Source organism: Enoplosus armatus, chromosome 12 (assembly GCF_043641665.1).
Source record: "Enoplosus armatus isolate fEnoArm2 chromosome 12, fEnoArm2.hap1, whole genome shotgun sequence".
Lineage (NCBI taxonomy): Eukaryota > Metazoa > Chordata > Actinopteri > Centrarchiformes > Enoplosidae > Enoplosus > Enoplosus armatus.
The window spans coordinates 18,075,470-18,090,787 of NC_092191.1; the positions used below are offsets into that span (position 1 = coordinate 18,075,470).

A 15,318-nucleotide genomic window follows, 5' to 3' on the forward strand; every position below is an offset into this window, starting at 1 on the left:
TATATTTTAAGGTATGCATCTATAGTTAATTTTAGCCTACGTGGAGGAAGAGACATAACACCAGCTCTAGGAATGAGCACGATCAATTAGGCGTTTCTGTATGTGCAATAGTGTTCCAGCGAGCATTCATCACGCCTGGCTAGTTTAGAGGGTGATGAAAGTAAACTGAAAGGCAATGCGATTAATCTGTTCTACGTAGCTCTCCGGACAGGCTGTCTCTGTCACTTTGTCATCTATGCTGAACAGTTTCGTATTATACCCCGGCCCCCTTTAAGCTATAATACATCATATAATATCACACTGCCATGTTGAATATTAAGCCTATATTGCTGGGTATAGATCAAAATGACATGGCCAGCTGGTGGCTGGAGCAGCCGAAGGAGAGGATTCTATAATATCAAATATATATTTCTCCATAGGGCTCACCAAACTCCCTTTGTTTTCCCCTTCTGGGTGAAATGAAATATAATAAAACATCGATTTCCACCATTCAGAGACTATAGTACACAATGCATGAGCTTGCTCCATGAATGTTTCATCAACTCCTGTCAACTGACTTTAATAGACTGTGACTTGATGCAATATATTAGTTTGGTGGCCTCATTGAGACAGTGATTGGAAGCCCAGCCTTTTCCCCCTCGAGGACAGAGCGCACCTCCGACGTGCAAATGGATGGTGAGAATATCAGTATCCATCAAGCAAGGCTCAGCAGCCAGGCTAATGGGGGCTCCCAGCTTGTGTTTACACTGAGTGCAGATTGGGGCCCCTCAAGTTTAATGGGGTGCACCATCGCTGCTTGCTTACAGTCTGCTGGAGAGAGGGAGGAGAAAAAGCATGTGTAGAGCCAAGAAACACAGACAGGACTCAGAAAGCGGCCGGCTTGCCTGTAACTACTGTATGTGTTGTGCTTTTGAAGTGAATAAATCCTGGTTGTTAAAAGAGTTGTTGTGTTCTGTTTTTGTAACTGCCCTGCTCCTCAGGAACATATGGCTCTCTAAAACTAATTAACACCATATGACAGAGCTGTCATCATATTACCACATATTCTCTCTCACATCCCACCCACATATGCATTCCCTTCCCTCTGCCCCTCCAAGTCTCCCTCTAGTTCTATCAGAAGAGATATGGAAAAATGAAGCTTGTAATTATAATTCTCTTCCCAGGCGGCTGAATTAAATGCTACCTCATTGTCATCTGAGGCATTATGCTATAGCTGAGAGAAAACAGCATTGTTGGGCAAATAAGCAAGCTGCCCAGCCTGATTTACTGTACATTCCTTGATTTGTCAGCCATGCTGATTAAGTTAAAAATGTGATTACAGCAGTAGCTGATTGCGATGAGCATCACCCAGAGTTTGCCTTTTTTGAATTGTCCGTATAATAAGTGCCTTGAGCCAGGTGTGATTGAAACAGACTTCTGCACAGCAATCTTTCTCAGGCTGACACAAGCAGATTTAACACTATGTAAGTTAAGAAGATACAGCATTTATTTGACAGAAATTTTTGATTAATGCAGGAAAATCTGAGTCGGAGCTGTTAGGTGGACCTTGCCAGTGGTGTTTGTAGTCGCAGGTCCGGGACAATGCAATCATCATAGCGCTGTAGAGGGGCAGCACCATGGCACAGAGACGCCAGCTACGCCCCCGACCCTGATCCTTGAAACACTGCAGCTTCCCCGCCAGGTAGAAGGAGGTGAAGCCAAGACCGGAGAATGCAACTAGCAGGCAGGGGAGTGGGCAGACAAAGAGAAAGAAGAGAAGGGGGGGGGGGGGGGGGGGTCAAGATTTATATACAGCATTCAGATTATAATTCAGATCATCCTCTCTTGTATATCAGCAAAGAACTAAACTGTGACCACGTCTCAAGGGTCTGTCTTGTAAAAGTCAACTACGCTGCATGATGGACAAGAGTGCAACAGGTGACAATAGGTGTAAAATAGTAAAATCAGCAATGAAATGGACAACTATAGTGTGATAACGACGCATTTTAGACAGAAAAGCATTATGACAAAGGCAGATGGGAGATTTGTACCTTGTCTACTGCCACCCACTCGCAGGTAAGCTCACTGAGGGGGGAAGCTTCAGTCTGTTAGGCAAATACCTCCATACTATCTCACTGTGTGCGACGGGTGCCTGAGAGCAGGCAAAGGCAAACAGACCACCACATCAACACAGCTATACTAAGCACAACCCACGCACTGAAGGACACTTATTTAGTGATGTGCTTACTCTTGCAAAATGTTTTCATGGCGTCAGTGTGCATCCCTGTGCAGAGTACAACATTTGATTCTTAATGACTGATTTCGAAGCAAACCCTGCCTTACTAAGATGAGACAGATGACCCAGATTACACCACATCTCAAGATTAGTGTAGAGCTGATATATTTATACATAGTTGATGGAAAAATATAAACTTTTTTCAGCAGCTCTCCTCTGCAGAGCCTGAGGTCACAGTGAAAGCTAAGCCCCTGTATAAGAAACAAACTAGCCGTGCTGTGCCGAAGGGGGTCTGTGTCTTACTCGGCACTCTAATTGTGTGAATTAAAGGTTGTGTGATGGACCTGTAAAAGGTGGTGCTGAGACAGGGGTCATTAGTTTACTGCTGCAGCGGGCCAAACAGCACCCATCAGTGCCCATCAGCACCCATCAGCTGGCCATTTGTCACTCAACCCACAAACCGGCCGAGAATACTAAGGATGCCAGGACACGTGTGTAGCCTGTAGAGAGAGAGGATGGTAAGAAAGAAAGGGCAGAGGCAGAAAGTCCAGCTGTCTCAGTGGCTGTCCTGCTGTCAGGGAGAAGGAGTTCGCTCCATTAAGAACCCATCAGGCAATTTAGACCAGTATATTGGATGGCTGGTATAGGCTGATATTGTTTTTTGTATTAAAACGTGGTAATACGGTGTCACACACCTCAGAAATTATGGATATAATGTAGTTCGCTTGAGTGCATCTCTACTTTAAAATTAACTCCTATGTTGAACACGATTTTGATTGGATTCCACAAAGGTATGCATGGTGTACTGCATGTGTATCTCGTTGTTGCTACCCAGCCAATATATCCATGTAAGCCCACGTGGGTTAAATATGGGTGACATGGGTGTCATGTGGGCATAGGCTTGAAAACAACACCCCATAAATGCAGGACTTATCCTTCTGGAAGGATACATGTAAACGTTTATGCTTATCTATACAGTAGGTTGTAGAGACTCGCAGAGGAACCGAAGTGCAGACCTCCCAAATCTCTGCACCTCAAACAAGCTCACTAATGGACACAAAATGAAACACTGGAACTAAACTGGATACACTGTCATTAGATGGTCCAAAATCCAAAAAGAAAAACAACTATAGTTTAAAGCCATGCAGACACTGGAAAGATTAAACCAGATTTTAGCCCTGAATTGGTAGGCCCAGACTAATTTTGGTATCAAACAAAACCATCAGACAAAACCAACTCTCTCTCTGTTGGCTCTGTGTGAGCAGCCACGTCAATTGATCTGTACAGTGTGAGCATAAAAGTTGCTGGTTCTGGCCCTGCAGAGGACAGGGAGGCTGATTAACAGGTGTAGTGTGAGTTAACACAACGTTCAAGATTAAAAAAAAAAACGCACTGTGTCTGAGCAGTGTCTACAGCCATGCTAGTGGCTTTGTAAAGCTGCACTTAGGCACAGTGGTGCTTTGAGCTAGATGATGTTTAGCAGGTATGGTCTTAGTTAATCATGTTAGCATGCTAACATTTGGTAATTAGCACAACGACCAAAGTGCAACTGAGGCTGATGACAATCTCATTTGTTTTGCAGGTATTTGGTCGTAATCAAAAGTTTTGAGCAAATTGAAATTTTGACCTGATGACGGCGCTTTATGAAAAGGTAGGGGATGATTTGGATTTATCCTCGAGGGACTTTGAATATCTGCATCAGACAAAACCAACTATTGCCAACTATTGGCAAACCAACCAATAGTTGTTGAGACATTTTAATTGCCATCAAAAGCACACTAACGTCTCTGAAAGACACATGTACAGTTAACATGGCCTAGAACAGGCTACGTCTGATGTTAATCGAATGGAACCCATATGGCAAGCTCATGTTGCTGACTGTATGGGCGCCTTGGGTGGCCTATATAATCTCACCCACTAGAAACCATATGGCTGTTTAGGTGGCGCGATTAAATTGGGCCAATGGGTCCTATTTAATATCTTAAGCACCAGTAGTTGATTTTCCTTTTGGAAACTGAATTCACCAAGGGCTAGATTAATCAAGTATCTACATTCGGCCTGTTAAATCCATCCATATGGAGAGCAGGGAAATATCAAACATGTAAAAAAAAGTAATTGACACCCTGTGGTATATAAGATCCTGCGCATAGTCATCATCACCACCCGCTTAGTTCATCAGTCCAGTTCTTCTGTTTGGAGGTCATCAACAAGCCGTCCGAGTTCCTCAGCCTCAGCATCCATCAATGCCCATCCATCTCACTTCTGGGCCACCTCTCCACATTTGCAATAACACAGCAGCTCATACCATTCATTTTGAAAGCTCTAACCATAGCTAAGACGATTATATTACTCATTTGGACAGACAGAACTAAATTATCCATGAACCAGTGACTCAGTCTGCTGACTGAACATTTTAACTTTGGAAAACTCGCACCAGTTTTACATGAGAAAATCTTACGTATTGTGGTTTCATACTTTGTTTCTTCTCTTCTTCTGTATTGTTAATCAAATTCACCTCCCAAATTAAATTTCTTGCAAAACAAAGCTTGGGATCCAGCAGGGACCCAGTTTATCGCTATTACTTGTTATCATTATTCATTCAGAGTGATGAGGGCTGGAGCTTATCCAAGCGTGCTTTGAGGGGAAGGCAGGGAAACACCCTGGACAGGCCAAGAAACCCTCAGAGGGTGAACACATTTATTCACCCACAGTCACAGTTTCAAGATAGACCTTTTGAAATCTACAGTACAGTCCTCCTAATGTGTGTGTCTTTGGACTGGAGGAAACCACAGAAGCAGTAAAGACTAAAGCTGAAAAACGTGTCTGTATCTCTCCCAAATACCAGAAACTGTATCTGCTGCCTCAGTTTAAAACTAGGTCATTTTTGTTTTTTAGACATTGTTGGTTTCAGACTATAAAAACATGCTAATGGTCCATTTTAATGTGTAAAATGTGTGTGGGGCTTTTATGACAATATAGATGGTAATCGGGACAGAAAAATATGAAGTAACTGTATATGGAAACTGTATACAATATTCTGTTGGTATTCTGTTGACCTATTTTAGATTTGTAACAAATATGAAGAGATAATTGGCAATCAAACAAAGCAAAATTGCATTTGAATTACTGAAGGTATCGTAAGAAAAAATGGTTCATTGTAGCAATGAATATGCACATTTTATTTCCGTACTGCATACAAACAATATGTTTGCAGACACAGTGAGTCAACTTCTTGAGGATTACAGTAATACAAATGCTTTGGTGACATGCATAATACATGAGTGGGGACAGCAATTATGTGTCCCTCACACACATCTACACAAACACATTTCTACATGTAAAATTGGCATAATTAACTATCCCAAAATATGTGCAGCGGTAGGGTGATAGAATGAATACTAGGTGTACCCCATAACCACTGAAGGATGGCCCCCCAAGAGGCAGCATGTGTCCTCGAAAGGCCAGGATAGAGAGGAGGCCAACAAAAGGAAAAACATCTTGGTAATGAATCCGCTTCATGCATTTAAAAAGCCTTGAGGAGTAATTCCCCTGAGACAAAACAAAGACGCCTAACGAGAATGATGAGTGCAGTGTGATTGCTTTTTCATCTTCAAACAAGCACAAGGTTTGTTCAGAGGCTGCACGTGAAGAAAAAAAAGTCTGAATGCATTTTTTAGAAGCAGATGGGGGGGGGGGGGGGGGGTGATTTCTGGCAGAATTGAGACACACTAGCATCAGAAATTTAGAAAGACGGCAGAAAACAAGGCAAGATGGATGTCAATATTACTTTCAGAATCCACTATCTGACAGCGGAGGCGCTGTAACTGTATTCACTCTCATACTGAGTATCATAAATGTCCCAGCATAACTAGCTTTGAGGGAGCAAGATATACTACTTCCTTGGAGTTTTTATTTGTATTTTGGGAAAGCAATGATTGTTGGGAACACAATAAACATACAGAGTTTCAATGAACATTTTGGTATTTTATTGTCACTACCTTTATTTGTTTTTTGATTTTCTGTAATATTTTGCTGTAACTGGTTGCCAGCTTCTGGGAGATGCATGCGGCAGCTAAAGGAGGTGGCAGAGCAGCATGATAAATTTGTCATGGACGCAACTCCGTCATCATGAGTCTTACATACATGAACGTTTTGCACAATTAATTGTTACACACAACTACACAGATATTCCTGCACCAGAATTCAGTTTAGGTTTTGACTGAAATATCTTGTGTATTGGATTAGTGTTAGCTGGATAACCATGACATTTGGCACTGACGTTTGTGTTCCGCTCAGAATAAATTACAATAACGTTGGTGGTCCTCTGACCTTTCATCATGCGCCATCATCAGGTGATAATTCAAATTTGTTCAGTACTTTGGTTCATGTAGAAATCCTCGCCAAACTAATGACATTCCCATCAACCTCAGCTACTTTAAGCTTACTGCAAATTAGCACATGTTAGCATGCTAAAACACAGAGAGACACACACACACACACACACACACCACACAACAGCAAGTGAGCATGGTAAACATTATAGCTGCTAAACATCAGTGTGTTAACATTGTCACCGTGATGTTAGCATGCCGACGTTAGCATTTATCTCAAAGCACCTCTGAGCCTAATTACAGCCTCACAGAGTTGTTATCGTGCCTGTACACTCTTAGTGTCCAGTGAGTACGGTGGGGGTGGCAGCGGTCAGTGATGAGGGAGGTTGGCTGGACAACATCTGGGCAGACCGAATGCAAAGACTAAATGAAATGAATGAAATGAGGTATGAAGCATGAAGGAATGGGTGGTAAGAAGAGAAGTACCGCAGGCTGTTAAAAAAAGGAAACCACAGTAAATTAGGAGATGTTCTGTTGAACCTGGTATGGTCTTTGACACGGGAACCCATGGAGGACACACTTTAAAGTAGATAAGCCTTCCTTCAAACTACAGGGTTTGGCTGTGGATTCAAAGCCTCTAATCATTTTGGTAATATCAGTCTTTTTACCTTTCTCATTATTGAAATACTTGGCCACACAGACACAAACTGTCTAACCAATCACTGTCAACAGATTCTGTTTTCTATCTCCCGGCCATCTCCCTTCTCTCCCATTTCTGTTTTGACTTTTGACCCCTGCAGGGACTCGTTTGACACCCCTGAGCAGTGATGCATATTAACCAAGAGCTTAGGCGCTGAATCTGTTTCACTCATTAACATACAAAAGCCCAACAGGAACTCATTATTAGTGCAGTATAATTGCTGCTGCTCTCCTACACAAGCTCTTCCTCAACCTCTTTGGACATTCCAGACGGACTGAAGTGTGCCTGAGTGAGTTATAATAAATATATGAGAATACACTTTGCTGAAGTGCAATTCTCTCTAGATACTGAGCTAATATAATAGACATTCCAAGCTATGGTTAATTTAATATAGATGGTTGTGTGTGAGTGAATGTGGAGATTAAAATATTTGATAAGGCCCCACAGGATTCATTATTTTTGTGCAAATGCATAGTAATTGATTATATCTAATGGCTTAATGTGCACAAGGGGAGATGGTGAGACGATCCTGAATAAGAAGGAAAGCGCTAATGCTTCAGGGCCTGCTTGCTTTACCGCTGTGTATATTGGTGCAGCGGGTTCAGGGGAGTTAGTATTTATCTGTTTGTTTTTCTCTTTCTGGGACCTGTCTCCTCCAATTTCTGTTACTCTGTTACTTTGCTTTGAGGTGAAGAAAAAGAAATCAAATCACAGCGAACCTGAGCAGCTTTAAAAACTTTGAAATGCAATAATAGTTTGTGTGCTTAAAAAAATAGCTGTCATCAAACACCGCAGCCTAGTGTATATTTATATTTTTGTTCTGGCTGATTCTGATGGATTAGTTTGGGTTTTATTTTTACCCTGCAGATTATCTAGCATACTCTTGAGAGAGATACGAGATTCTGAATGCAAAACATTCTTTTTACCTGTAGGCCGTGTCTCAGGCTTCATACCAGCCAGAAGTAATGTCGCGTTACGTCCAGGTGCCACTTTGAATATGACTACATTCACTCTTGCCATCTGTCTGGCCCTATTGCCTGTTCTTTGCCAGATTCGTCTGGGTAAAAAGCTCTGTAACTTATGCGCAGTCCAACAAGCGTTGTCCTGGTGAAAAGGGACACAGACAGGAAATTGGATTTCTTCTGCTCTCTAGATGTGCTGGCGTGTGGGTGCTCCCTGAGTCCCCGCCGCACGGTACTCTCAATCACTTTCTCACTCACAGCGCAACAACATAAGGCTATTAGGGCTGTCGCGCAGATGAATGTAATCCATACACTGTGCTGCGGTGAATTACAGAGCAATGTCCCTCTCTGCCATTTCTAATGGGACACAGCCTGCACTTCAAAGCACTTCTCTCTTGAAGCAGGTGTCTGGGAAGCTGTAAGTATGCAACTTTAATATTATGCTAAAACACCAATTTGAAATCAGACTGGACCATGAAATTGCAGCCGTCTTTAACGACATCTACACAATCTTAACCATTATGGGGTCTTGCCACGTTATTACTTACATGTAGCATTTCCAGTTTAATTAGAATTTGAATTTAAAAAATAGATGAGTTCAAGATGTTCATCGGGCCAAGATGGTTCCCTTCTTTTCAACCTGTGACAATTAAATGCTTCAGTTGGGTGCAACCATTTGCTTGTTACATATTCCTGCAGTGCTTGAATGGATGTACTGTAAATTCTGAACATGTAATAAGATTTTTTTTTTACAAAAGCAAACAATATAAGTATCAAATATGCTACAGTCTGGGCACAACTCACTGGAGGGTATACAGATACATTAATAATAGATAGCAGGAGGTTCAGTGTAATCCCAGTGTAAGCATTTTACTGTTGGTGGACTTCTCTGAAGCACACAGCCGCCAGAGCGAGACAGAAAAGAAACTTCAAAGCCATGTAACACAAGTATGTTTTAATGCTCAATGGCTGCACGGCAATTAAGTGATGTTTTCAAAAGATGTACCTTCTTAAATGCAGTCTTTACATGCCCAACGCACCATATAATGCTGAGGTTTTATTAAACAGCTGTGTGGCCCACAGCAAACACTCCATGCATGCATACCACTTATAATTCATCAGCTGGACAACAGAAAAACATGTGAATTATTTAACATGCCGCTGAAGTGAAAACAGCTTGGAAAGCAATATGGTTGAAAAAGATGTCCGGTGTCCCACATTGGCCTGCACAGCTGAACACAGCAGGCGAGCATTCAACACTCATTCGTACACCAAGGGAGCAAGATTGAATAGCAAACCCGTGAGCAACTCAAAAAGCTGCCTCAGGAGGCGTATTGAATGCCAACTCATTATTACATGGAGAAGTAAAAACCCAAGATTGAATAGGGACAGTTACATGCTACTTTTAATGAGTCAGTGTGTGAGTTCTTACATCTTTTGGCATTGTGTTGCAGGTGCTGGCAGTGATCTGCTGGGACTGATAGCTGGTACTCACAGGAAGAATGGCTGCTGGGGAAGCTCTTTCGTCCCTCGGAGACAAGATCTGGCTCTCCGGTGCAGAGCATCTTTGGATTTACTTGTCCATCTGGGAAACAACGCTGGAAATAATCGGGCCTGGGTCTGAAAGTCAAAACACAACCTAAAAGATGGTTTCTGTGTCGTCGGTAGAGAGAATTCAATTTACTTGTGAATGGACAATTCATTGTCCATAAATCTAGCAATCTGAAAAATGTGATCTTCAGACCCAGTTTGACATTTAGCATCGCTGACAGAGCCTGTGAAATGCTTCAGTTTGTTTAGCGTACCTGCCAACAATCAACTTGATAGTATTAGTGAAGACTCCATTCAGGGCGAGAGCCAGGGACACAGCTGGAGTAGGAAGATTGACACACACAGTCAAATAAGCATCTCACAGAGGGTTTTTGTTGAAACAGGTACAAACGAGGTTGTAGAAAACATTCATAGAAACAGTGATGCTGTAATAAAAGAATTCATTTTACTATCAGTGCAATACAGGTTCTCTTCTGACATAATGAACGAATAAAACAGCCAATTAGGTTCATGGGAATTTCCCTTGCAGCTGGACAGATGGTTGTCAGGATTTATGCACGAAGCCTCTCTCATAATATCTAAGCAGCAACAGTAGCAAGTAGGTTTTAAACACAGAGCAAGCTCCACAAACACACTCACACAGAAATGGACAAACACATATATTAATGCAGGGAAAGATTTCACACATGGCCATTCACATTCAACTGGTTCTATAACTGGGAATAATACTGATAGCATATAATAACTAATAGTCAGCCATGTTAGCGGCTCTGTGAGGCTATTTAGGCACACTGGTGCTTTGCGCTAAATGCTAACATCAGCCAGCTAACATACTCACGATTAAAAATGCTAACATGATGATGAGCAGGTATATTTTTGCCATGTTCACCATCGGAGGGTAGTGTGTTAGCATGCTAACATTTTCTAATTAACACTGTCCAAACACAAAGATGGTTGATGGAATTTAAGTTTTGCAGTTATTTGGTCATTAATCAAACGATTGAACAAATTGAAATTCTGACCTGCTTAGAGGAAAAGTCAGGGGAGCACCAAAGTTATTACAATTCACCCCGAGGGAGACATCAATGTCTGTACCAAATTTCACGGCAATCCATCCAATAGCTGTTGAGACACTTCACTCAAAGCCACAAATGTGAGCACGACAGCAATAGAGGAAAAGTCAAGGTATTACCAAAGTCATTAGCATTACCCTCTGGGCACCATGAATGTCTGAACCAAATGTCATGGCAATTTATGTGATAGTTGTTGAGATATTTAATTCTGGACCAAAGTGGCGGTCCAATGGACCCACAGACATACTGACATGCTGTACTGTATAGTCTTATGCTGGCAAGGATCTATCAGGTATTCAATCGGGAGAAAATGATTGCACCTACTTAGAGTCTGACTGTGAAGCAATTACTGCTTCAGTTCAACTTTGGTAACGAGAAAGGAGGGCTGCTGTTAGATGACAGGTAGGCAGTGCATAGCTACTGTACTTTAATTTGATTAGCTGTGAAGCAAACCACTGCGGCTCATCATTAGCCCGAGTTCCTGCCCACAAGTGTTAATCCCTGTAGTCTGCAGGTCAATTGAATTCACCCCACGTCGCCAGAGCTCAAATGTATTATCTTCCTGAGCTGCTGAGAGGAGCCCAGTGTCAATGTTATTTAACAGCTTGTTAATTTGGGCAAACTCTGTGCAGATCAGATGAAAGCCCTAAATGAGACATGTTCCGATTGACCAGTTGAAAAATGGGACATTAAATTGCAATATGTTCCCTTTGTCAGATCCCTCTCCGTATGACAAGGCCTTGCACTTACTGTGTAAAACTATTGCTCCAGCTGCATTCCTTGATATATAGCCTATCCTTGGGAGCTCATTAAATTATTAATTCATTTTTTTGCTGCCCCAAAGCTGACAGTAGCACTGACACAGTTTTGGCAGGCTATTTTTTTGCACTTACGCCTGTTTGTTAAACTCCTGGCACCACATGAGCCAGTTTCTGCCGAGTTAGCTGGAGCAGCATAGCGGATCAAACTCATGAAAGGAGACATCCTCTGACTTTGTAGCATATTTGAGGTGCTTTATAGTAATGTGGCATACTGTATACTCGTGCCTTGCAACCAGTGTAGCCTGGACTTGCCTCTCATCTGCTATTTTTAAAGGGTATGAGAGGAACTCATGTGATTGGCCTTTCTCGAAGCTCGCCACAAGTGCACCTGCTGATACTGCATCCCCCCTCCTAATAATGTATTCAACCTGCGTGGGTCTCTTTGGTTGTGCTCGGTCTGTGCTGCATTAGGACTGGGCCTCTGGTTACATTCACACGCACTTTCCCAGGGCTTGCACTAGTGATTGCACTAGGGCAGAGTTTTAGGAAATGAGTGACCTAGTGAGTAAAGACAATGTTGCTACCATCGCTTTACCAAAGTCCCTCTCATTCAGCTCCTACAGACGACCAATCTGATTTGTTGTTGAGACTGATTTGAACAAATTCTCTGAGTGTCAAAAGAATTGCCAGTGGCATCATAACGAAACAGCTACTACTGTCTAAATCCTTTCAATCATTTCCTGATTTTTGATATTCATTAACAAAGCAGGATGGCCCAGTGATGTGGTACTGAACATACTGGGATGGTTAAAGCTTTGACTCATTAGACCAAATTTGCAGGGACCATACAAACTCCTATTATTGGAAACCCTCCGATTGTCTCACTAACTGGTTGATTAATCCCTGTACACACACCAAGCAGTGATGCCTCTGCGTGCTGTGAGATCTCTCATTCGGATGATAAATAATATTCTTCATGCTGTGTAAAAATAATCACTGCAGAGTCTGTGTCGTTCACAGAGAGTAATCTTTTGGAAAATATAATCAAACTTCCAAAATGGCTTCATTATGTCTTGTGTTGACTGATTGATAATCACACAATTAAGCTGCAGGAGTATGGGAATGATGAAGGATTATTAGACAACTCTACAAAAGGTAACGTTGTGTTCTTTTTAAGGAAAACTAAAGAGGCGATGTGATGTATCAAACGACAAATGCACAATTTTAGCAAAACCAAGTCCCATCGGTATTACAAGGGCGAACATCTAACTCACACCCAATTCATGCCAGCTCAATTACATCTGGTTGAAATTTTGATTCATGAATTCAGAAGTAGAGGACCCTCAGGGGCAACTTTGAACTTAATAGATTAGCGGGAATATAGGCACAGCTGCTTTTCTGTGATTTTAGCTTCGGATGAAAAATAAATAGGTCTGTAGGTAGTTAAAAATACGCTACTTTAAGACTCCACTCCCAGCCGAAAAATGCTTCTATGATCTCTCTTTCTCATTAGGTCTAGAGGTAGCATTGGTTCAAAGCCATGTTGAAGACTTTGAACATGTAGAAACTTGTCAGAATAATGGGCTCTGTTTTATTCTTTGTTCTTCTGAATGTTGTTTTCCTGTACGGCTATAAACCCTTGACGAAGTGCTTCTCTGCAGGCTGTAATGGGCCTGTTAAGTTCAACACAGCATTGTAATCTGTACACTGATGCAGTGAGCCACCCGCTCTCCACCCGATTCATCTCTGTGTGCCTCTTTAATTGGATTTGTGTTAAACTTTCTTAATGCTCTCTGATGTGCCAAGGCCTCTGCAGGCCTCTCGACCCAGGGGGACAAACGGGAAAAAAATCAGTGTGACAGAAATGCCACGATGCCATTTGAGAATTAAACAAATAGCATGAAATTTTAAAATGAGTGTAAATACTCATGGCCTCTGTGATAAAGATGAGCTCGTGTGGTATCACACTGACTGTAACACTAGGTCACAGAGTTGAAAGATCTGCACCATTAAGTGCATTAAAGTACTTCTGGGTCACCAATTGGCCCATGCTTCCAGGTAGAACCGGGGAAAAGAGGCTTTTTCGTCGTCATTAAAAAAACTCCACATACCTAAACATGCCTCTTTGATCTCTGTCTTGTCCGTCCTCTGAATTATCTTCACCACAAATATCACTGCCAGTGGGGTAAGGAAAGAAATTGCCTGTGAGGAAATAAAGACAAAAAGTGTACAGTTATTTTGATGTTAGAGATGCGCTGCAGCACTCCACTGGGTCTGTTGTGCATGTTAATCGTAGAATTACTTTTGCCTCAGGGAATGACATGAACCTATCCATTATTCAGCCTTAATCTTAACAAGGCAAACTGACGGGCCAAACAAGTCTTTATTGTTCAGTGGGGTTTCTTGCCTGCACGGAGAAGAATTCTGCCCCTCACTTGATAAGAGATTTGGGCCTCCTCAGCACCTAGGTAATTATTCATGCCTCAGAATGTATTCACTACTTTCTGGCCAAATTCAATATATTTTCTTTCGCCTTAAGCAACAGAGGTACTAAAAACAAAGGACGAGTTTCAATTCCATTATTGTAACACACATATTGCATTTCCCTTGCGCGCTGTTGTCAGTTCAACCGCGTGCAGATCTGTGTAACTCTGCCAATTACAAACTAATTTTGTTCCTCACTATCCCCTTTGAAGTAGCTGGATTCAAACTTGTAATCACGTTTGGATTCACACTCACAAGTGCAACAGTTACTGCCTGAATTGCCTGAGTAATTAAATCAGCCACAATTTATTTATGGCATTGTGACATGGGCTTAGACGTAGGTAGAGTCAAAATGTCTTTTACTTTAAAACTCACAGTACTGACGCCTGACTGCTGATAGTTTAGCTATGAACAACAGTGCTAAAACTGGGCCTACATTCAGGGCAAAACAGCAACCGTGGACAGTTTCACATTATATGCTTTTAATGTCTGTGGGATGCAGTGTGGTTGCACCTGCAGATGGAAACATATTTAACAGTGTCCTGCTCCAGTGCTCCAATATTCTGTGTACCGCATAGTGAGTAGAATGAGTAGCTTATATACAGCAGGTCACGCTTGCTAAACAGGTGGACAGTGTTCACAAAAAACAACCAAAAGAAAGAAAGACGCAGATTGAAATACTCTATGTAATAAAATGTTTTAAAGCAACAAATCTGTGGCAACTCAACAGCTTGGGGCATCCATCATGTTTGCCAAAAATGCACCCTGAGTATCAGTGCCCTTTCAGTCACAGCAGCTCCCATCACTTTATCACTGAGGTGGTGAGGGAATCCAGTAGAGAAAAAAAAACATCTTTCTCTGTTAGGTTGTGACTTTCACGTCTCCTTAGAAAGTATGCAGAAAAAAAGCAATATTGAATAACACCAGTATGAAAGGTGGCCAGACTTTGGAGGTTGCTTTGGCACCTGGTGGCGTATCTGGACATTTACATTTACAGTTCCTGGCAGTTTTTTACTCACAGTAGCTCTTCATAACCTTAAATTATACATTGGCAACCCTGGAAGTCTTATACAGTTGTCAAGATGTGAAGAGTCATATGTAGATGAGGAAAGCAGTACTTGGGCTGGGTGTGAGTTGCCATGGAAACACAATAAAGTATCCAAAAACACCTTAAAAGTTTGACAGTCTAAATGAGCTTGTCTCATAATATTTTGTGGCCATTTAGAGACACTTAAAAAATA

At 41.8% G+C, this 15,318-nt stretch overlaps 1 protein-coding gene across 1 annotated transcript in view; it reads right to left on the reverse strand.

Moving 5' to 3' along the window:
* The window catches only part of plpp4 (phospholipid phosphatase 4), a 39,129-nt gene that overhangs the window by 230 nt on the left and 23,581 nt on the right, over positions 1–15,318 (reverse strand). Inside the window, exons 3-6 of the mRNA XM_070916168.1 lie at positions 13,705–13,795; positions 10,014–10,077; positions 9,704–9,828; positions 1,546–1,716 (exon numbers count right to left, since the gene is read on the reverse strand). Of these exons, the coding sequence (XP_070772269.1) occupies positions 1,546–1,716; positions 9,704–9,828; positions 10,014–10,077; positions 13,705–13,795 (451 nt within the window). The remainder of the gene's footprint in view (positions 1–1,545; positions 1,717–9,703; positions 9,829–10,013; positions 10,078–13,704; positions 13,796–15,318) is intronic.